This window comes from Cervus canadensis, chromosome 28, assembly GCF_019320065.1.
Source record: "Cervus canadensis isolate Bull #8, Minnesota chromosome 28, ASM1932006v1, whole genome shotgun sequence".
Taxonomy (NCBI): Eukaryota; Metazoa; Chordata; class Mammalia; order Artiodactyla; family Cervidae; genus Cervus; species Cervus canadensis.
In genome coordinates this window covers 37,010,385-37,032,502 of record NC_057413.1, presented here as the reverse complement: position 1 = coordinate 37,032,502, position 22,118 = coordinate 37,010,385, and the positions used below count along the sequence as shown (strand labels likewise).

At 40.1% G+C, this 22,118-nt stretch overlaps 1 protein-coding gene across 1 annotated transcript in view; it reads left to right on the top strand.

Annotated features, from left to right (window-relative positions):
- The first annotated feature begins 4,069 nt into the window (after positions 1-4,069).
- The window catches only part of HCRTR2 (hypocretin receptor 2), a 130,989-nt gene continuing 112,940 nt past the window's right edge, over positions 4,070-22,118 (top strand). Inside the window, exon 1 of the mRNA XM_043450123.1 lies at positions 4,070-4,655. Coding sequence (XP_043306058.1) covers positions 4,433-4,655 — 223 coding nt within the window. The 5' untranslated portion in view covers positions 4,070-4,432. The remainder of the gene's footprint in view (positions 4,656-22,118) is intronic.

Sequence of the window (22,118 nt, the reverse complement as noted above, 5' to 3'; positions counted from 1 at the left end):
ATATTTAAAATACACAGAGCAGCAGAGACATAAACTTCAAACATACTCTTATTATGTAGTCAGCCTTCCTCAAGGCAGTACTAAAGGAAGATGCTTACATCTGGATGATGTCTATTTGGGCAGTTAAATTTTAAAATAATACTCACCTCTCCACACTCCCCACAACTGCTGCCTTCCTTTTGAAAGCAGGATGAAGCTTCCCCCGACCAGCCCTCACCTTCAGATCCTCCCTTCTCCAGCCCAGCCTCCACGTCAGCGCCACGGAGGGCCTGAGCTTGCTCACCTTGCCTGGTTTTGCCCCCACACTCCATGTTTCCCCAAGTCTCCAAGCTTGGCTGTTCCCTCTGCATGAACACTTCCTGTCCTTAACCACTCAGACACCTTCTCCTTCTCTCCAAGGGGTCAGCTCGAGAGTGACTTTCCCTGTGGGGGACCATCCTTTCAGTTCTCTCCAAGCGAAATTACATGTTCTTTCATGTACTCATGACACTCTCACAGAGTGATCCTATAATTACAACGCTTCTAATTCACCATTGAACTATGAGATCATTGAGGCTGGACTATGTCTTATTGATCATTATGTCCTAGCTCTTAGTGATGTGCTCCTTGGCACATACAGATACTCAAAAGCATTTATTGAAATGGATCCATAATGTCATTTTAGGGCTGCAAAAAGTATGGAAGATCTGGGACAGCCTATACAATCTGAGATCTCTGAGCAACATAGCTACAAACACTGAAAGAACCAAAAAATCTGATTTAGAGATTAATTTTCCTTTACTTTCTCATTTTTAATATATTCAGGCTTGCAGCGAAGCTAAATAAAAGCGAGAAAAAATTAAGCTGGGTAGTTAAACAGGATTACTCAGATTATTGTGATCTACATTTTTTAAGGAAATGTATTAACACTTAGAGTAATAACAAAGAGTATTCACATCATGAGATCATACAGTTTAAAATTTTATTCAGCATACATTTTTCAGATCATTTTCTATATACCAGACACTGTTCTAAAATTATCAATTCATTTAATTCTTATAACAGCCTGAAGAGGTCATCATGGCAAACTTGGAACTTTCTTTTCTGTCTTGTGATATTGGCCTAACTCCTCCCTATACCCAGCAGAAAGATTTGGAATTGAAGAAAATCATATCAACAGAACAGAAAATTATTTTCAAATATCCTAAAAGGTATCCAGAGATCTAATGAAGCAGGGCATATCAAAATGAGTATTGCAATATTCAGCATCTTTAATGTGCTTGTAAAAAGATAAAACACATGATAATTTGAATATTTTAGTGAATTTTTGCATGACATTGGAATATTGCATATTTAAAATAAATCACTTGATAAACCCTGAACAGCAGGGTTCCAGAAATGGAATCCTTATAGGACCAAGATAAATCCAGGCTCATCATATCATAAAACAGGCATCAGAACAAAATCTTAAAGACATTCTCATTTCTCCTTATTGACACTTCTAGTAAAGAGTGATGGTTAAGTGCAGGTAGAAGATTTAAAAAGAGCAGATGGAACTGTGGACAGGTTAAAGTGCCACACGGTGAAAGCTAATGGCACTTAGTACAATGGAATAGCGCATGATGTCCATATTTATGGACTGTCAATGGCAAGGAAATTGCAGAAGTTAATGAATAAAGGTTGAAACTAAAATTACAGCAACTTTTCCCATTTTGAAAAGATTAATACAGGGAAGTGGGAAATATAGATATCATTAAATCAAAGAAACACATTATACTACAGGACCTTGTCAGCAGATTTGTATCAGTAATCATGAATGAAGCCACAGAAGGCCTGCTTGTCAAATTTACTGATCACGTCAGCATTCAAGAAGATTTTGTTAAGCCTCAAATTAACAAAATTAAATTAATTTATGCCTTTACCATTTGGGTAAAGGTGACATGTCACCTCTTCACCCAGGTCTTTTCAACCATCTATTCCTAAATTGGACTTTGAAATTCTCTACTCACTTCATCAGTTTGATTTTCATCATGGCACTTATCCTTCCTCATAATTACCTTAAGTATTTACTAGTGTTTATCTATTTCTTGAGTATTTGCTCAAATATTATTTATTTCTTAAGTATTTTTATTAAGTATTTATTAATACATAAAAGCATAAACCTTGTTCAACTTGGGCCACTGATTGAAATAAAAGCACCAAGTAAATATTTGTCCAAAAAAATACCTATCTACTCATTTCTCTTAAAAATAAATTTGACTAGTGCAGATTGGAAAAAGACCACAATAGTATTTCTTGTGAAACATGACACCCATTGAATAATAAAAGCATCAGGCTGGGATCAGAAGACAGTTTTGTCACTGATACCTCACTCGACATTTCGTAAATCACTAAATTTCTCCAGGAAGAGTTTTCTCGCGTGTAAAACTGGGCTAACAATAGCCAGCCTCTCAGGCATTTTTACATTTATGTGCGTTAAAGAATTTTGTAAACTGTAAAGTACGGAACATATATGAAGAATTATGATTAGGGGTGGGATAGGGATCTTAACTAAACACTAGATATGAATTAACAGTGTCTTGTGACTTTTGAAAGAATTGGTTACAAACATTGGTTGCATCCAAAGAATAGTTTAGATTTTGTACTGGCAAAACAGATTATTGCATTTCCTTCTAGTTGCATACTCTGCAAGATACTGACAATTGTCCAAAGACCAGGCCAAGGTAGGTTGTGGAGATAGTGTCACTTGAAAAACAATGAGAATAATTGTGGAAATAGTGAACAAAGGAAGTGTGGAAGGGGATGGTGGGAATTGTGATGCTTATTTTGGGTATGTGAAGGATTGTTATGTGGAAGACATATGACATATATTGCAAGTAAAGATGCAATAAGACATAAGACATATGCATAAGACATAAGACATATATTGCAAGTAAAGATGCAATAAGATGCAAACTAGGAATTAGGAGTAAAAAACTGAGAAAGACATGCTGGTTTAAGACCTTATTTTAATGTAAGGAAGAGTTTTCTAAGCTTTAGAGCAGTCACATGATGGTGAAGGTAGTAAATTGTGGTGGTCACATCTCCACAAACTAGGTGGAGACACATAAACAATATTATCAGAAGGCTTTTAATATTAAACTGAACTTCAGGCTAGATGATTCCAAGGTCCTACCCAAGTCCTGCATTGTAATCAATCCAATGCAATACTCCTATCATGATTATTGAAAGTGAAAGGATCATGAACTCAGGCTCTGACAAATCCCCAAGTGCTACTCTTAGAGACAAAATCAACCCATGAGACAATGGCAGGTGACACCAGTCCTGAGTCAATGAGAAGAAAGAGCAGCCAGGGTGTGGGGTTCCCCAGAGAGCTCACCGCAGCCTGTGCACCATGCCATCCTACCGCTGTTTGCTGTGGTTTAGTCACGACGTCATAGCCCACCAGGCTCCTCTGTCCATGGGGTTTCCCAGCCAAGAATAAGCCTGGAGTGGGTTGCCATTTCAGGGGATCTTCATGACCCAGGGGTTGAACCATGTCTCCTGCATTGGCAGGTGGATACTCTACCGCTAAGCCACTAGGGAAACCCACATCCTACTGAGAATCCCTTTAATGTTGTGGGTTAATGTCCTTCAAGGATTTGCTGATATATTTCACGAGACACTTGCTGTTGCAAAGACCAATTCCAGTTATATATGTATATCCTTCAATTCAAAAAATGATCTCCAAATCGTTTGAGGAGCAGGGAGGAGGAGAGGAGCAGATACCTCAAAGATGCAGCAAGTGCTACATTGGCAAAGCCAAGCAAATGTTGCCTGAAATGACTTTTGCATCCCCCAACTTGAGCAACACAGTGACTGCCCCTCATCCCTTTCTATTTAAATGTCCCAGACAAAAACATAGGCACATCCTATGTTAACCCTCTGTTGCCAGGCTTCATGTCCAGAGATTACACTTGAGACATGCAGGGCGGGGGGCGGGGGTGGGGGGGTGGTTGGTGGGGAAAGTAGAAAAGAGGGAGATGGAACCCACGGAGACACAGGTTGACATCATTTTCAATTTTTTTTTTTTTCCCTACTTTAGTCCTAGCTCCCCCGGGCGTGGGAGGAGGCTGTGGGCTGCGGACTCCGCGCTGGAACCAGGAGTCATTGAGCAGGAGCCCAGGGAGCGTCCCCTCCCGGTGTCCCTGCTGCAGCCTCGGGCTGGTCCCTGGATGCTCAGCCTCGCTGCCTCCTGGTGCAGCATCTCCTGCAAAGACAGCCCCAGCGCCGCCGCACGGGGTGCCCGGTGGGCGCGAGCCTCCGAGGCATTGGCTCCGTAACTTTTCACGTCATTTTCTGCTCCGGATCCCCTGGTAGCCGGTCCGCGCCTCCTCCCGCCTCAGAGCGCGGCGCCCATGGGGCAGGGGCCGAGCCGCTTGCAGCACTGAGTGGACCCGGGCTGGAGCCAGGGATGTCCGGCACCAAACTGGAGGACTCCCCACCTTGTCGCAACTGGTCATCTGCTCCGGAGCTGAACGAAACTCAAGAGCCCTTTTTAAACCCCACCGACTATGACGACGAGGAATTCCTGCGGTACCTGTGGAGGGAGTACCTCCACCCCAAAGAATACGAGTGGGTCCTGATCGCCGGCTACATCATCGTGTTCGTGGTGGCGCTTATTGGGAACGTCCTGGGTGAGTGTCGCCCCGGGCAGCCCCCGCGGGGGCCGCCACGTCCAAGTGCCCGGGGCTGTCAATACCCCTCCTCCCCCCAGGGATGCACACAAAGAGGTCGCTGCTCTCGGGGTGGGGTTATTATTATTATTATTATTCAACAGAAGTTTTTGGGTTTTAGGAACCAGAACCGAGCCCTGGAATGGTGATCCTTTATTTCTGCAGGGAGGCGCGGAGAGCCGCGCTGCCTTTGCGATCACCTGGGTTCCCAGCGCCAGAAGAGGGGCAGGGCTGTCCAGGTGGATGTGCCGGAGTGTGGGAGCAATCAGTCCTCATTTTGCGTCACGTGGCCGTGGCCGGGTGTTTGGGGGTTCCTGGGGGGGAGGTCAGTCTGGTAGGATGCGAAGCTGTGTCCCTAAGGGACAAGCTCTCCTGGGCTGGGGGAGTCATAAAAGATTTGCGAGCCCGGTACAGTGTCCTTTGGCGAGAGAGAGGGTTGAGGCTCTGTCTAAAGGTGGTAACGAAAGGGCAGGGAGTGGGGACGGAGGCAAAGCAGGGAGGTGTGCTCATGCACAGAAGCTGAATTAAAAGGGACCCGTGCCGCTGGGAGCGAGCAGGAGAGAGGAGGGGCCTCTGAGAAAAGTACCAGGGCGATCAGGATCATTCATCCATCTATCTACCCCATTCATTCATTTATTTATCTACGGTACGCATGTATTTTCCAGAGCATGCTCCGTTTCCAGGCTCGGGAAATATTTGCTACTGATTTTTCCACCCGCCCGCCCCCTCCCAAAGCTGAGACCACGCTAAGTGCTAGGTCCTCACTGTTCCTCTCTGTCTAGGTTTGTATGTAAACAGACATTTCTTCGCCCACTTTACACCTCTGCACAATTTCTGAGGGTTGGCGGGGAGTGCAGTGGTGAGATGGTGGCCGTGGTGATGGAGTTTATTAGGGCAGCTGGAAACCGACTTTTTTTTAAAAAAAAAAAAAAAGCAGCTTTGGGAGGGAGGGTGGACTGCACATGAATTGTGAATGGAAGGAGCGTCTACCTTGATGAATGGAGAGAGAGTGGGAGGCGTTTAAGTGCAGAGGGCAGTGTGGAGGGAATCTCTGTGGAAAATGACAAGAGAGAAGCCAGGCTAGGAGAAGATGCTCTTGATTACAAAAAGGCGGAGAGGGTGAGTGAGGTGGAATAGGCTGGGAGGCACTGAAGTCCAAAACGCAGACTTTGTAACTGCAGTGGAGGCTGATAAGAGACTTACTCAGCTCTCAGCACCAGCTTGGTTTTAACCTTCCCTCCCCAAGGGTGTCAGACTGGTAAGAAGCATCCACTGTCGTCCCTCACCTATTCAGGGGCAGAGTAGCTGATAGGTGACTGAAAGGCATTCCTCAGAGCAGGTAGATTATTATTTGATAAGAAATATAAGAACCCTCTGAAAACTTTAGTTGGCCCTACCTACATGTTCTTTCAGCCTGTTTTAATTTTGCTGCCGTTTTTAAAGGCAATCATAAAGGAAATCTTTTGAGTGTGCAAGTTAGGTGGATGGAGGTGGAAATACACATTATTAGGGCTATCTGTTGTAAGGATCAATCTGTTAATCATAATGCTATGCTTTTCTTGTTTCCCTTATTGTCTATGCTTAAAACTACAACAATTAGGATATGTGGCTACTAGCAGAGCAACATTTTACTGCATTATGCTAATACTTAATGATAAGTGAATAATCAAAATTGAACATCTGTTGAGTACCTACTGTGTGCCGGACACCTTCACATATGCTCTCATTTAAACCTAAGAGTAACCTACATTTGACAGAAGAAGCAAGAATTAGAGAAATGAAATGAGTTTTTAAGGAACTTGATTCAGATTTGGGTCCATTTCTTCTGACCTCGGTCCAGAATTCACCACTGTTATTGCACTGTAGATTTAGAAAGCGTGTAGAGAATGAACTCTTTGCCCCTGGTGTCTGCAAGCCTATTGAATGCATTTCCTGTTCTCTGCATCTAGGTCCAGTATTAATAAATTACCATGAAGGGTTAATTGTTCTGTCATTCTCTCCAACAGAAACCCACCGGGAGAGGAACTTTATTGCATTGCAGTACAATTTTGACGTTTTACAGAATGGCTACAAATCACAACTATTTTTCTTTCAGGCTTAACCTCTGTGCTAAAATTTGCTCCTTTTTGCTATTATGTTACTCTAGCTTGCACAGACCTGTGATGCATTATCTTGCTATCCTAACTGCATAGTTTAGAGGTGTGTGTTGGCTAGTCTGAGGAGTGTTTTATTCTCAATAAGGAAACACCTCTACAGTAGGCTGCTTGTTTGGTAACACCAAGGGGGAGAGCACTGTCCACAACCCTAAGTGCCGAAACAGCCAATTTTATTCAGCTTGAAACAAATAAACAAACAAAAAAAGCATACAAAAAGCACTCTGTTTTCAAAAAACTGACAGCTGTTTTCTTCAGGACTGGATGGCACTGAAATCTTCTCTGGCTGAACTGAAACCCATGTTCTTTACTGACATATCCCCTGAAAGTTGATGAGGTTGAAGTTTGACATTTAAGCAAATGAGAAGCATCATTACTCACAGACAGCTTCCTGCTCTTGGAAGTCTGTGTCAAATTTGCAAAACAGATTAGATTGCCCCTCCACCCCATGTGTGTCATTTTATGCAGAGACTGGCAGGACAAGAAGTCACATTATTCATTCAAGATAAAGAGGCAACATTAAGTATGAAGGTGAAATACCACAGTCCAGGCAGCAGATGTAATCCCTGACCCTTCAGGTCCACTTACCACTTGTACTTTCGTGTAACTGACTGCTTGGAAAACCTCAACCTTGTTGAACTTACAAAGAGAATGTAATCAGTTAGAAGTCATTACTCCCGCAGTGTCCTTTTGTGACCGGAACGACAACATCAGTATCATACCACCTATTTTTCTGCTCTCCATGGTACCTCTCTCATTATATATCCTCTCCATCATCAGAAGCTTCTTTCCCAAGATAATAAGCAGTTTCTTAGAAAAAATGTTGACAAAAGTCATTCAAAATAAGGCAAAAAATTAGTCTACATGCAATTTCATGTTTATACACATGCTAATAAAAACGTGTGTGTGTGTGTTTGTGTGTGTGTGTGTGCACAAAGTCACGTCAGTCGTGTCCAACTCTTTGCACCCTATGAACCGTAGCCCATCAGGCTCCTCTGTCCATGAGATTCTCCAGGCGAGAATACTAGGGTGGGTTGCCATGCCCTCCTCCAAGCGATCTTCCCAACCCAGGGATCATACCCACGTCTTTTGAGTCTCCAACCTAGGCATGCAGGTTCTTTACGACTAGCAGCACCTGGGAAGCCCAGTAAAAACATACACATGTCTAATTATAGAATTATAAGTCTTAGAAAGGAAGGTGATTCTTAGTTTCTTTTTGGAGGTAGTGTTTTTCCACTATCTTCAAAATTATGTCACATATAACCTATTCCTAAATATATCTTGTACTTTAGCCAAGTAGCTGCATTCAATTATTTGACCAGTACATCTTGAGCAATGCTTGTTGTTGTTCAGTCGCTCAGTCCTGTCTGGCTCTTTGCGACCCCGTGGACTGTAGCACACCAGGATTCCCTGTCTTTCACCATCTCCCAGAGTTTGCTCAAGCTCATGTCCACTGAGTCGGTGATGCCATCCAACCATCTCATCTTCTGTCGTCCCCTTCTCCTCCTGCCTTCAATCTTTCCCAGCATCAGGGTCTTTTCCACTGTGTTGGCTCTTCACATCAGGTGGCCAAAGTGTTGGAGCTTTAGCTTCAACATCGGTCATATAGCAATGCTTTGTTTTTAAAATTCCTGTGTTTGTGGGGAGAAGGCACTTGGGAACACTCAAGAGAATATATATATATATTTTTATATCATTCCTACTACTCCTTGAGTAGAAACTGGATGGAGAGATGGGTTCCAGTCAGTTCTGGTTTTAAATATCTGAAGGAAATGAGTAATTCTCTGCTTCTATTACATCTGCACTCAAATATATGATTTCCACCTGAAGTGCTTTTGTCTTCCCTGTTGTCATCTTCATATAAAAAATGAGGAGAACATTCAATAAATGACATCAGTCCAGCTGTGCATCTCACTTCTTGTGTGGCCATTAGCGAAACTGTCAAACTCTCCAAGTCTGTTTTATCCAATGGAAAATTATGGTTTATAATTACTGACTTGACTCAGACATAGAGAGCAGACTTATGGTTGCCAAGAGGGAGAGGGTTTGAGGGAGGGATGGACTAGGAGTTTGGGTTTAGCGGATGCAAACTATTGTATATAGATGGATAAACAACAAAGTGCTACTGTATCCTATGATTAAACTATAATGGAAAAGCTTATGAAAAACAATGTATTGATACGTAAAACTTAATCACTTTCTGTATAGCAGAAATTAACACAGCATTGTAAATCAATTATATTTGAATAAACTATGCTTATAAAAATAAAAGCAAAATAAAAAATAATTCCTGCCTTACAGAAATCCTGTGAGGATATATGAATATCCTATATATAGATATATAGAGGATTGCACATATATACTTTTTTCTGGACACAGTATACACTAAATGCCAATTTCTATCCCTTCATTCTTACTAGAACTCTTTCCCTGGTGTGGTTAGTAGTCATCCCCTGCCTCCATGACCAGTCTGTAGTTTTGCCAAGTCTTCATGGCCTCTATGCTGGTGTTTTCCTCAATTGAGGGTTTTCCTAGAAGCTGTTAGTAACATGGCATTGGCATACCCACCCTGCCCCACCCACCCACCCACCCTCCTCCATCAGATGTTTATTGCATCATACTGTTTAACACTGACTTCCCACTTCTGTGTGAAAGTCATTCCTAACCATCACAGTAAGTTTCTCTTGGTTTACATTTGTATGCATTAGGTTCCATTCACTCAGAGTTTTTGAAGTATTAGTTGGCTGGTCTATCTATATTGATGTTTTAAATAGCATACACACACATAATATGTTGACTTAAAGCACACTGCCCATTAAGAAATGTATCCAATAAGAGTTAAACTAAACTGGGTAGGTGGAATGGAAAGAATACATGTAATAGGATTGCTTCTTACAGAGCTGCTAATGGTATGCCCTAGACATGGCAATGGCAAAGTTTCAAAGTTGCAAGTTTCTGTTGTTCCTAAGTCTAAGACCTTTCTTTTCTGCTTATCCTAAAGCGCATCTCAGCTCTGTGGGTCTTTTAGAACCCATCTTTTCTTACACAGGAAGCAGAAAGAGGTTAGAGATAATACATTACACATCTCTGCTGAGACCCAACAGAAGTCATGAATAGTGACCATAAAAGGTAAGATTAGCCACTAATCTTTAAACTTGACTTTAGTTACAGAATGCAAAGCATGCTTACCTGAAGAAGAGTTAAACTGATACCTTCACATTTTTCTTAATATCATAGCCATTTAATGTTACCGGGTAAAATAAATCATGTTTTTGACTTGAACAGAATCTCAGTGATAACTGTTTAAATGACTGTCTCATAGATAACAGCAGCATTTATCATGGGCAGACAGTAATGAGATAACATGTGCTACTGATAATTGAAATGGAATGGGTTCTTTCTGTATTTGAAAAAAACATGATGAGTAAAGTGAAATAAATGAAAATAATACCAACTTATAAAAGAGGCTGAATCTAACACTCAAATACAAACACATCAACTTTTACAATTTTTTTCTTGATTTTGTTAGGGCATACATGTACTTTTTATGTTTATGAGGGTTTTTATTATTTCATATTTTAGAGCATGCTTGCAAATCCTTCTGTACTGCAGTTATGTTAGCATTCCTAAGTTCCTGAATCTTACTCAGCTCCTCAGATTTCAGGAATACCCACCAGTGGTGTTATTTCCTTGTGAGAGATAATCTTTTCATCCTTCTTCTTCTAGAATTCTGACATACCTTCCAACCTTAGGGATGCTGGCTCTGTTGAATAATAACGGCTCTGTTGGCTCACTGATGAGGTCCAATCAATGACATGTGATGGGTGAAATGAAGGGTATTAAAAAAAATTTGTTTTATCTTTTTTTTTAATTGAAGGATAATTACAATGTTGTATCATTTCTGCTGTACAATATATTGAAACAGTTATATATATATATATATATATATATATATATATATATATATATATTCCTTCCCTCTTGAATCTTCCACAACCACCCCCATCCCACACCTGTAGGTCATCACAGAGTGCCAAGATGAGGTCCCTGTGCTTTATAGCAGGTTTCCATGATCTATTATATATATGATAGTATATATATATGTCAGTGCTACTCTCGCAATTCATCTCCCCCTGATGTCCTCATGTCCATTCTCTTTGTGCCATTCCTGCCGTGAAAAGAGGATCATCTGTATCATCTCTCTAGATGTCATACATATGCGTTAATATATGAGATTTATCTCTTTCTGACTTAATTCACTCTGGATGTCAGACTCTGTTGTTTAGTCACTCAGTCCTCTCTACTCTTTTTACAACCCCGTGGACTATAGCCCACCAGGCTCCTCTGTTTATGGGATTTCCCAGGCAAGAATATTGGAGTGGGTTGCCATTTCCGTCTCTAGGAGATCCTCCTGACCCAGGGACTGAACCCCCGTCTCCTGCATTGCAGGTGGATTCTTTACCGCTGAGTCACCAGAGAAGCCCATGTACAGATCCATCCAAACTGAAGGGCATTTATTTATCTCCAACTCCTCTTCTCATTGCAAAGGAAAATAAAGAATATTTATTGAAAATACCAGGTCCTGGAAGCTAGGTTCCACCATGAATATATGTATTTCCTTGATGCTTCATGACAAACTTGTAGCAAGGAGGTGAATAGCTTTGATTTACAAATAAGAAATATGAAATTAAGAAAGGTATTTTCCTTGTACCAAAGTTTAGCCAGACAATAAGCATCAGCACTAGATTTCCCATATGGATTGATCGGACTCCATGGCCCACCCATGTTACATTATATCCTCCTGCCTTTGTCCCATATTTCCAATCCTGACCAAGACAAAGAAAAGAAAATAGAGAATGAGAATGCTCCTGAGGTGGGTGCCCTCCAGACGATTTATAGAGCTGTGCTGGCCGGTTGCCACGCTGTTCCTCCGCTAGACCACAGTCCTTCAGGCCGGAGGATGAGCTCATTTGATAAGCTAACCAAGGTCAGGCTAGGGTTACTTTGCAAGAGAAAATTTCAAGGTAAAATAGGTGCTGCCAAAAATGCTTTTGTCTGTTCGGGGGGCTGACTCATTGGATAAATATTAGATAATTGTGACCAAGGATTATTTTGTTACTGAAGGTGCTGTCTTTAGACACCATTTAAGACCAAGGACCTAAACATTTACTATCTCAGATAATCCAAAAGTCTTTTTGGTCTTTTCTTTTTCTCCTTTTTCAAACCTACTCACAAAATTTATTTTTCTGTTCATAAAAAATCATATTCTTATGGAATCATTTCAAAATCATAACTTTTTATTGATTTGACTGAATAGGTCAACATTTATGTCACATAATAGTGTTCCTAGAGCACAATGGTGTTGCACATGTCCAAAGAGGCCTTACCTGTAACATCACACGTGAAATGACCCTTAGATGCTGACAGTGGACCACTTTGAGAGGCTATTGTATGAAATGCATGACACATACGCCCAGTCATTTAGATATCTGACTCAGGACTGAATTTATTCATTTCATCTTTGTTCCTGATGAGAGATCATCTCTTAACCAAGTAAGTGGTTTGGATATATATTTAAATAGCATGAAATTCCTTTGTCATTGGAACTGTTTCCTTAGAAACAAACACCAAAACTATTCAGAATGAATAAGTACTTTATTCTTGAAAATAATTTTGGATTATTACATTGAGTCTTTTACAGTAATTTGCTCTCAATATCACATACATATGAATGATGCTTGACATTTATATATTATTTTACTCCTCAGAATACAATGTTACATACATTGCTTCACTTATTCTTCAGAACAATCTAATGAGGTAGGTCTTATTTAATGAAAATTTTAGGTCCCTGAAATGATTTGAATTCATTTTAAAAGTTTGAATACATGGAAACCTCCAGGTAATTCTGTGTGAGCTTGGAAAAAGCTTGCCAGCTTCCTGTATCCCAAGAAGCTGGAATAAAGATACTAACTCCCATTGTCTGATCTTCAGCTATGATGTCTTTGGCGCCTGGCTTTGTCAACATTCTGAGTTCAGACACAAATTAACCAGACTTACAAAATTTGCACATGCATAAGTAAATGAATCCAACGTCTTAATTGAAAATAAGAAGTTAATCTTACAAATCATAATACTTGAAGCTCTTTCAATCATCATGATCTCTTTCTGTAGACATAACTATATGAAGAGCTTTATTAGCTTGAAAAAGTAGGCTGTGCCGTACTAGCAAATGAACCCTAAATTCTTATTGGTTTAGCATCACAGAAGATCATTTCTTATCTGTTTGACATCTAATGTGGCTTGGAGAGTCCCTCGTATCCAGTGACTTAAGGTCCAGATGTTCTCTCTGTTCATGGACCGCCTCAGCTTACAGCCTCTGTGAAACTAACCTCCAGGAGGGGGTCCCAATATCTCCCCTCTGACCAGTATTCACACCCTGTGTTGTACCTTTTCATATCGTGCCAGCAGTGATCTGGGTGACCAGCAGTGTACATACTTACATATATGCCGGTTTTGTCAATATGGTTAATTTGTGTCTGAACTCAGAATGTTGATAAAACCAGGTGCCAAAGACATGATAGCTGAAGATCAGACAATGAGAGTATCCTTATACTGCCTTCTTGGAATACAGCAGAAGAGACAGTATGTCACCTTCAAGATTACATTATAAAAGATCATAGCTTCATCTTGAGTTTTCACTTTCTTGCTCTTGGATTTCTTGCTCTGGATAAAGTAAGCTGCTTTGTTGAAACTCATGTGTTAAGAAACTGAAATATCCAGCCAACAGCCGTAAAGGAAATATGGTCTGCTAACAACAACCACATGCATGATCTTAAGAGTGAATCCTACAGCCAGATTGAACCTTGATATGATGTCAACAGCATCCTCCCCTGCCCTCACCAGCTTGACTTAATGACAGATTCTGAGACAGTATCTAGCTAAGCTTCTCGCAGATTCCTGACCTTGTAGAAGCTGTGAGATAATGTTTGTTATTTTAAGTTTTTTTTTTTTTTTTTAATCTGGGGTTAAGTTGTTTTACAGCCTCTATGTTTTCATGATTGGAGAAGAGTGAGCTGGAAAATGCACAGTGGTTCTTAACTATTGTTGCTAAAAAGCAATACGTGTCCCTCAAGCTCCTAACCCTCTGGCCAAATCCAGTCCCATTGTATCAACCTAACTACAAGTGCTGCTGAAACATTTAACAGTCTCTGTCACAGGAACCAGACAAAGTAGTTAAAATTATTTTAACTTGCATAGTTTTAGAGCAAAAGAATTTAGAGGAATCGAGTACATGATGGCATAAGGCTAAGATAAGCTGGTAGATACTTCCTCTCCACATTTTGGGTCTCTGCCAATAGAAGTAACATATAGTATTGGGAGACTTTGTGCCAATTACTGTAACAAGAATTCAGGGTCCAAAGATAGTAGAAATCAAGGAACCTACACACTAGATGAAGAGACAAATACATTCACAAATAATCTGAATATAAGGTGTCAAGTGACAGATGAGTTACAGCATGTTGTCAAAGCACATAAAAAGGACACCTAGTTCCATTTAGGGGATTAGAGAGAGGTCCAGGAGAAGATGACTCCTACGCTGAGTTTTAATGCAGGAATTCACGTCAAACAGGTGAAGAAAATTGAGCAAGGTGTTCTAGGCAGAGGAAACAGCAAAATCAGAGAGGCGTGAAATAGCATAAGCATGCAGAGAATGTTAAGCGACTGGGTAAGTGCAGATGAGGAGAGGCTAAGGAAGGAACTGGGGTGGTAGATAAGGGCTGGGTTACGCAGTGCAGTAGGTCTTACCTTCTCTGAGACTGCAGCTTATCGGGGGCCCTTCAAAGACTTTAAGGAGGGTGCTGTCACTGAGAGACTCCGGAAGGTTTTCACACTGGAGTCTGTCCTGTTTGCATGCATATGTGCTCAGTCGCCCAGTTGTGTCTGACTCTTTGTGACCCCATGGACTGTAGCCCACCAGGTTTCTCTGTCGATAGGATTACCCAGGCAAGAATACTGGAGTGGGTTGCCATTTCCTTCCCTAGGAGTTTCCCCGACCCAGGGATCGAACCCACAACTCCTGCATTGCAGGTGGATTCTTTACTATGGAGCCCCCTGTGTCTTGTCTGGGGCTCTCTTAATCAAGCCTGGCTTCCCTGGTGGCTCAGATGGTAAAGCGTCTCCCTGCAACGTGGGAGACCCTGGTTCGATCCCTGTGTTGGGAAGATCCCCTGGAGAAGGAAATGGCAGCCCACTCCAGTACCCTTGCCTGGAAAATCCCATGGACCGAGGAGCCTAGGAGGCTATAGTCCATGGGGTCGCAAAGAGTTGGACTTGACTTCACTTTCACTTTTCACTTTAATCAAGCCTACTTTAATTAAAAAACTGATAATTGAACATAATCAAAATTCTTCTAAGTGGCTTTCCATATACTCCCTAAGAGAGAAAAGGAGAAGGTGAGAAAATGAAGAAAGGGGTAAAGAAAAGAAGGGAAAAGACGAAGATTGAGCTATAGGAAATAATGTTACTGTGTTTGCTTTGCAGAACATTTAAATTTGAGAAGAAATTTCTCTTTAAAATATTTTTTCATATTTCTTTCCTGAAAGATCGACATGTCAGTCTCCTGTGTCATAGTTCTATTAATATTTTCCAATATTTTATACAGCTTTTCACTAAAATTATTTTCATATTAACCTACTTTGGAGGTTTCAATGGGTCACCATGCACCCAGCCATCCATCACTTTAAAGTTTAGATCATTTTTTCACCTCACACTAAAACTCAAAAGATGACAAATTTGAGATCTAATGAAAAATTTTCTTATTTTCCAACTAAATTCCCAATTTTTTACTCCAGTTTACTTGCAACTTTCTAAATATGCTCATTTGAAATTTTACCTTAAATGGCATTTTAATCATTCCAATAAACAATGAAGATAATACATTGACACTAGGTCAGCCTGTAGGGAATTACAGGAAACACGTCTTTATGTGTTGAAATGGTAACACTTCAAAATTTCTAAAACTGTCAGTTCAGTCGCTCAGTCATGTCTGACTCTTTGTGACCCCATGAATCGCAGCAAGCCAGGCCTCCCTGTCCAACACCAACTCCCGGAGTTTACTCAAACTCATGTGCATCGAGTTGGTGATGCCATCCAGCCATCTCATCCTCTGTCGTCCCCTTCTCCTCCTGCCCCCAATCCCTCCCAGCATCAGGGTCTTTCCCAATGAGTCAGCTCTTCATATGAGGTGGCCAAAGTATTGGAGTTTCAGCTTCAGCATCAGTCCTTCCAATGAACACCCAGGACTGATCTCCTTTAGGATGGACTGGTTGGATCTCCTTGCAGTCCAAGGGACTCTCAAGAGTCTTCCCCAACACCACAGTTCAAAAGCATCAATTTTTCAGCGCTCAGCTTTCTTCACAGTCCAACTCTCACATCCATATATGACTACTGGAAAAACCATAGCCTTGACTAGACAGACCTTTGTTGGCAAAGTAATGTTTCTGCTTTTTAATATGCTGTCTAGGTTGGTCATAACTTTCTTTCCAAGGAGTAAGCGTCTTTTAATTTCATGACTGCAGTCACCATCTGCAGTGATTTTGGAGCCCCCCAAAATAAAGTCTGACACTGCTTCCACTGTTTCCCCATCTATTTGCCATGAGGTGATGCGACCAGATGCCATGATCTTAGTTTTATGAATGTTGAGCTTTAAGCCAACTTTTCACTCTCCTCTTTCACTTTCATCAACAGGCTTTTTAGTTCCTCTTCACTTTCTGCCATAAGGGTGGTGTCATCTGCTTATCTGAGGTTATTGATATTTCTCCCGGCAATCTTGATTACAGCTTGTGCTTCTTCCAGCCCAGTGTTCCTCATGATGTACTCTGCATATAAGTTAAATAAGCAGGGTGACAATATATAGCCTTGATGTACTCCTTTTCCTATGAACCAGTCTGTTGTTCCATGTCCAGTTCTAACTGTTGCTTCCTGACCTGCATATAGGTTTCTCAAGAGGTGGGTGAGGTGGTCTGGTATTCCCATCTCTTTGAGAATTTTCCACAGTTTATTGTGATCCACACAGTCAAAGGCTTTGGCATAGCTGATAAAGCAGAAATAGATGTTTTTCTGGAACTCAATTGCTTTTTCGATGATCCAACAGATGTTGGCAATTTGATCTCTGGTTCCTCTGCCTTTTCTAAAACCAGCTTGAACATCTGGAAGTTCACGGTTCACTGTAGTCACTATGAAGACTGTTTTTGCTGTTCCTAACTTACAAGGGAAATACAGCACAGATGAAAACCTGTAGATTTTCAGGGAATTTTTATTCCTACTCAGTGAATTTAAGATGAATTTATGAGGCACATGTGGAGCCTTTATCTTATTATTATACTGTCAGAATTGGAGTCACAAAACCACTATCTATAGTAATTTATTTTATAAATTCAGAATGAATTTGATGAGTCATCCACTTTGCTAGAGAACCATATTGTTTATAAATACCATTTTGAAGGCAACTTATCTTCCTTCAAATGTGCAGATTGAGCTCATCTTTCTCACAGAAGTAGAGAGGTGTGGTTAATGCTTATTAACCATTTTGTCATTGGGTGAAACTGAGTCAACATTTCATTGTAAAAAATAGCTAAAACTTAAAAAAATAGCTAAAATCTCTCCAATCAGAATACTTAATACAAAAGTTTCTCAAGTTTAGAAAGCTGAAAAACAAATTCATTAAAACATCTCACCAGCTGGTGTAGGAAAAATACTTCATAATTGTTGGGACGTTTATGTGCTTGGGCTTGATTTATATTATATTTCAGCCATAGGAAGTCTGGAAAGCCTTATTCTTTGAAATCATCAGAGATGGTGATGGTGACTCATAGATTCCTGAAAGTCAGTAAGATTATCCTAGTTTACAAATTTATGTGGTTTCTTCCCCAGACATGATCACTGACTGCAACTGGTCACTGACAGGAGACCCAGCTATCTCAGTGGAAAAGGGGAAAATAATAAGAATTTAAGGAGTTTAAAACACATAAACAAAAACATGAGCACACTCACACACATGCACACACACACATTTTGGGGATTGTATTACATGAATAATATGATTTTAATGTACCCTGTTTTTTCACACAAGATTAAGAAGCTACCTTCCAAACTTTTAAAATGTCCAAATCTGGACATAAAGCCTTGACTTTCCCAAAGTCAAGAGATATTCTCAACTATCCTCTGAGTGAGTGGATTGGACTTTAGGGAAGTTAAAAAATAAATACACTAGAGGTAAAGATGTCTTGATTACATTCATGTAAGAAGGAGCACCCCTTAGGTGATTGATCATTTTAGCAAAATTTATATTCTTTGAACAGACTCAATATATTCCTGTTTTAGGGTCTTCACAGTTTCTAACCCCTCTGGTTCGCTCCTGGTTGGTTCCTGCCCAACTCACATTGTTACATCTTAAGTGATGGTCTCTAAGGAGGCACTTTGTTTTGCATCTCTACCCACAATGTTAGCATCTCATTTTGTTTTTGTCATAGAACTTACTACTAGGAAATTTTCTGGTTGTACAGTGGTTAGGACCCTGTGCTTTCACTGCCGAGCGCCTGGGTTCAATCCCTGTTCAGGGAACTAAGATCCCAGAAGCTTCATGGCATGAATAAAAATAATGATGATGATGATAAAATAAAACAATTTGTGATAGAAGAGGCAGACCTTAAAGTTAAAGGAAAAAGCATTTAAAAGAGCTTAGTACTATTAGAATGATATTGTTCGTTTGCTCATTTTATTGCCGTGTCCTATAAGTAACATATGAGTTCCAAGAGAGCAGGTCCTTTATTTCTCATTTTTGCAGGTGCATCATTAGTATCTAGAACAGTACCCAGCACACAGCAATGAATTAAAGTATTAGATTTCCACCAAGAGAAATACTTTAGGTAAAAGCACACTTTTAAAATTAGGAATTGCAGGTTTTAAGTTTCTTCTATATACAATTTCAAAATCAAACCTCAATCATTTGACTCTTGTTTGGGATAATTTTGTTCAATATCTTGAGAACACACACATTAAAATAAATATTATATAATTCCTAATGATTAGGGGAGACCATTTGTAAAATCTCTCTCCATCACTCTAATTCCATTGACAATACCAGGAAGTTTATTTTGCTCTCCTCTTGAGGAGCAAATGAGATTTACAAGCATATTCAAGAAATATGCCTTCAAATAACATGCTGTATTCCTGCAATTACTGAGGAGAACATATAATGCATGAAATCCGTAGTTAAAAGTTCACTTTGTTTCAAAGTGATTCTTAGCTTTTTTTTTTAATGTTTTTATAGAAGCCTAAGGAAATATGTGACCATTTGTGTCCCAGATGGGATAAGAGAGCTAAGACTGAATGTTATCACGGCCTCATACTTTCTGTAAGAATAAAAGGGCTAAACATATCCCTATATGAGCCCAAGATGATTCAGGAATGCCTGCAGAGCCTCAGCTCTAGGAATCCTTTGTCATTTTCCCCCATTGCTAGTGGCAATAGACTGCAGACAATCCAAAAAAAAATCATAATTTCAGGTGGAGCTCAGGAGTAATGTTGGTAATAATTGGAGAGTTCCACATTCTTTTAGTGTGGAACAAGAGAAGTAATAAGCCTATTGACTAATTCTGATCCTCAATTTCCTGAAATATCCATCAAATTAAACATTTTTGAAAACCAAAGCACAGTCTTGCCCAGAGATGGGAGACATTGTTAATTCTAGCAGACTTATGACCAACACAAACAATATTATCAATATTTCTCATTACTGTGAATCAAGTGAATTATAACAGAATTTACATGTTAGGCTTTTAGGAGTTGTTGTATTGCCCTTATTAACCAGCTCTTCTACAAGAGTATTTCTCATCTGCTGTCTGAGTTACTACTAACAAGTGTGATAGGACGATTATTCACTCTTTTTCCCAGGAAGTGGAGTTTTGTATTACATGACAGTTGCATGTTAGGTGCTTGAATAGACTGTGTTAGTTTGTTAGGTGTTTGAATAAATTTACATAGTATCTTGGCCTTTCTATTCCTGAGCAGTAAATTAAGATAACACTCTGCCCTGCACTTCCTTTTTCCTTTTGCTAGGGCCTCCATGCTAGTATGTATAGCAAGTTGAAAAATATGTGTGCAATTAAAGGAGAACACAAACGCTCAGGTTTTTTTTTTTTTTTTTGAAATTCAGCTGAAATGGACTTGAGTTTCAATGACTCCTCAATACTGCCTCAGTGATCTAAAACTCATCCTAAGCTACCTGGACATAGAGGTGAGAGGATTGAGAGCCAGAGTCAAGCTAGATACAGACTTTCCTTTCTAGTAAGTGGAAGTTCATAAGACTTCTCTGAGAACCAAGTCACCATTAGCAGCAGTGACAATATTTACAGAATCTTGAAGTCATGCAAATCTATTTTTCATCCAAATGGAGGTAAAGGCAACATATAGAAGCAGAGAGCTTAGTCCAACTATAGCAGCAAAAGGTACACAAAAAATAAAGCAGTCTGAACCAACATACTGGTTTTCTAGGGCTTATCTAATTTGGAGCTATTTCCTTTTCTTATTTCATTCAGCAAATACTTATTGAGCACCCACAACGTGTAATCTGTTCTATTACATTCTGTGGAGGAAATACAGAGTGAAGGAGGCATGGTCCTTACCTACAAGGAATTTCTAATCTTGGAGGAGAGACTGACATGTCAAAAAGAGTGCGGTATGAGGGTTGTTGGAGAAACACACGCTAAGTACTAGACCATAGGAACATGACTGTTAGATCTGATTTGGAGTAGGAAATGGGGCTTCCCTGGTGGTTCAGATGGTAAAGAATCTGCCTGCCTTGCAGGAGACCCAATTTTGATTCTGGAGAAGGGAAGGACAACTCACTCCAGTATTCTTGCCTGGAGAATCCTATGGACAGAGGAGCCTGGTGGGCTACAGTCCATGGGGTCACAAAGTGGCAGACATGACTAAGCAACTAGTGTGTATGTGTCGAGGGAGTGGGGGTGGGTTGGAAGGGCCCTTTCCCCGAGGAGGTGGCATTTGAGGCTTTGCTGACATGTGAGTATAATTTTGAAAAGTTCCAAAAAATGAAAAGAAATTACATCTAAGTTGATGAAGTTTTATATATGCACATAATTGTAAAACTATGCTGAAAATGGGCTGCCCTGGTGGCTCAGCTGGTAAAGAATCCTCCTGCAATTCAGGAGACTCCAGTTCGATCCCTGGGTTGGGAAGATCCCCTGGAGAAGGGAATGGCTACCCACTCCAATATTCTGGCCTGGAGAATTATAGTCCATGGGGTTGCAAAGAGTTGGACATGACTAAGTGCCTTTTACATACTGAAAATATCATTCAGGGAATTTCAGTAAAAAACAGGCTTCCATGATTTTTTTTAATTTTAATTTAAAAGAGTAGAAAGCTTAAGCAATATTTTTGATGCTTTGCATTGCTTTCATAATCTACTTTATTTTGTGGGTATCTGTGAACTCTCCCCTGTATTTTTATACCATGGTGGATTGGATTTTAAAAGTAATGACATCCCTTGAGTTTATTTTAAAATGAGTTCTGATAGATAGGAGCTTTTCAGGGAAAGATGAATCTGGGGCAAAGGTAAGAATGCGTTGAAATTATGAGACCAGGCATTGGGAAGCCTACTGAGACTTTTCAGGAAAGTGATTATGAAGATAAAAACAGGGCAGTGGAATTGAATGTGAATAAAAGAAACAAATATGAAACATTCTGTAAATAGAAATTAGCAAATCAGAGTTGTGGAAAATTGATGGGAACAGAAAATAATCTTCTGATTAATAGAACATTTTGGCCAATGAAAGTAGGATGATTGTGTTATTAGTCTTTTTCTCAACATAGGCAGGACATAGAGAAAGAAAACTAGGCTTAGTGAGGAGAGGGATCATGGTGAATTTCCCAAGGCAGGTTGAGTTCACATTGTTAGAGGAATACGCACGTGAACCTATCCAGCAGGAAGTAGTGCTGGATGACCCACACACCACTCACAATTAATTTGCTACACTGAAAGAATTTTCATTTTTCTCTTTGTGACAGTGAAGGCAACATATATAGTTTATGTGAGAATTAGACTTCTGAAATAAAGTTTTCAAGGGAATGTAAACTTCTTAATGGGTACATCAAATAGCAAGATCCTTTTTGCAACACTAAATTCTTTGGCTCAGCAATGTTTATTGTGTGTCTATAGCAACAAACTAGACAAAACTTACTCTTTTAG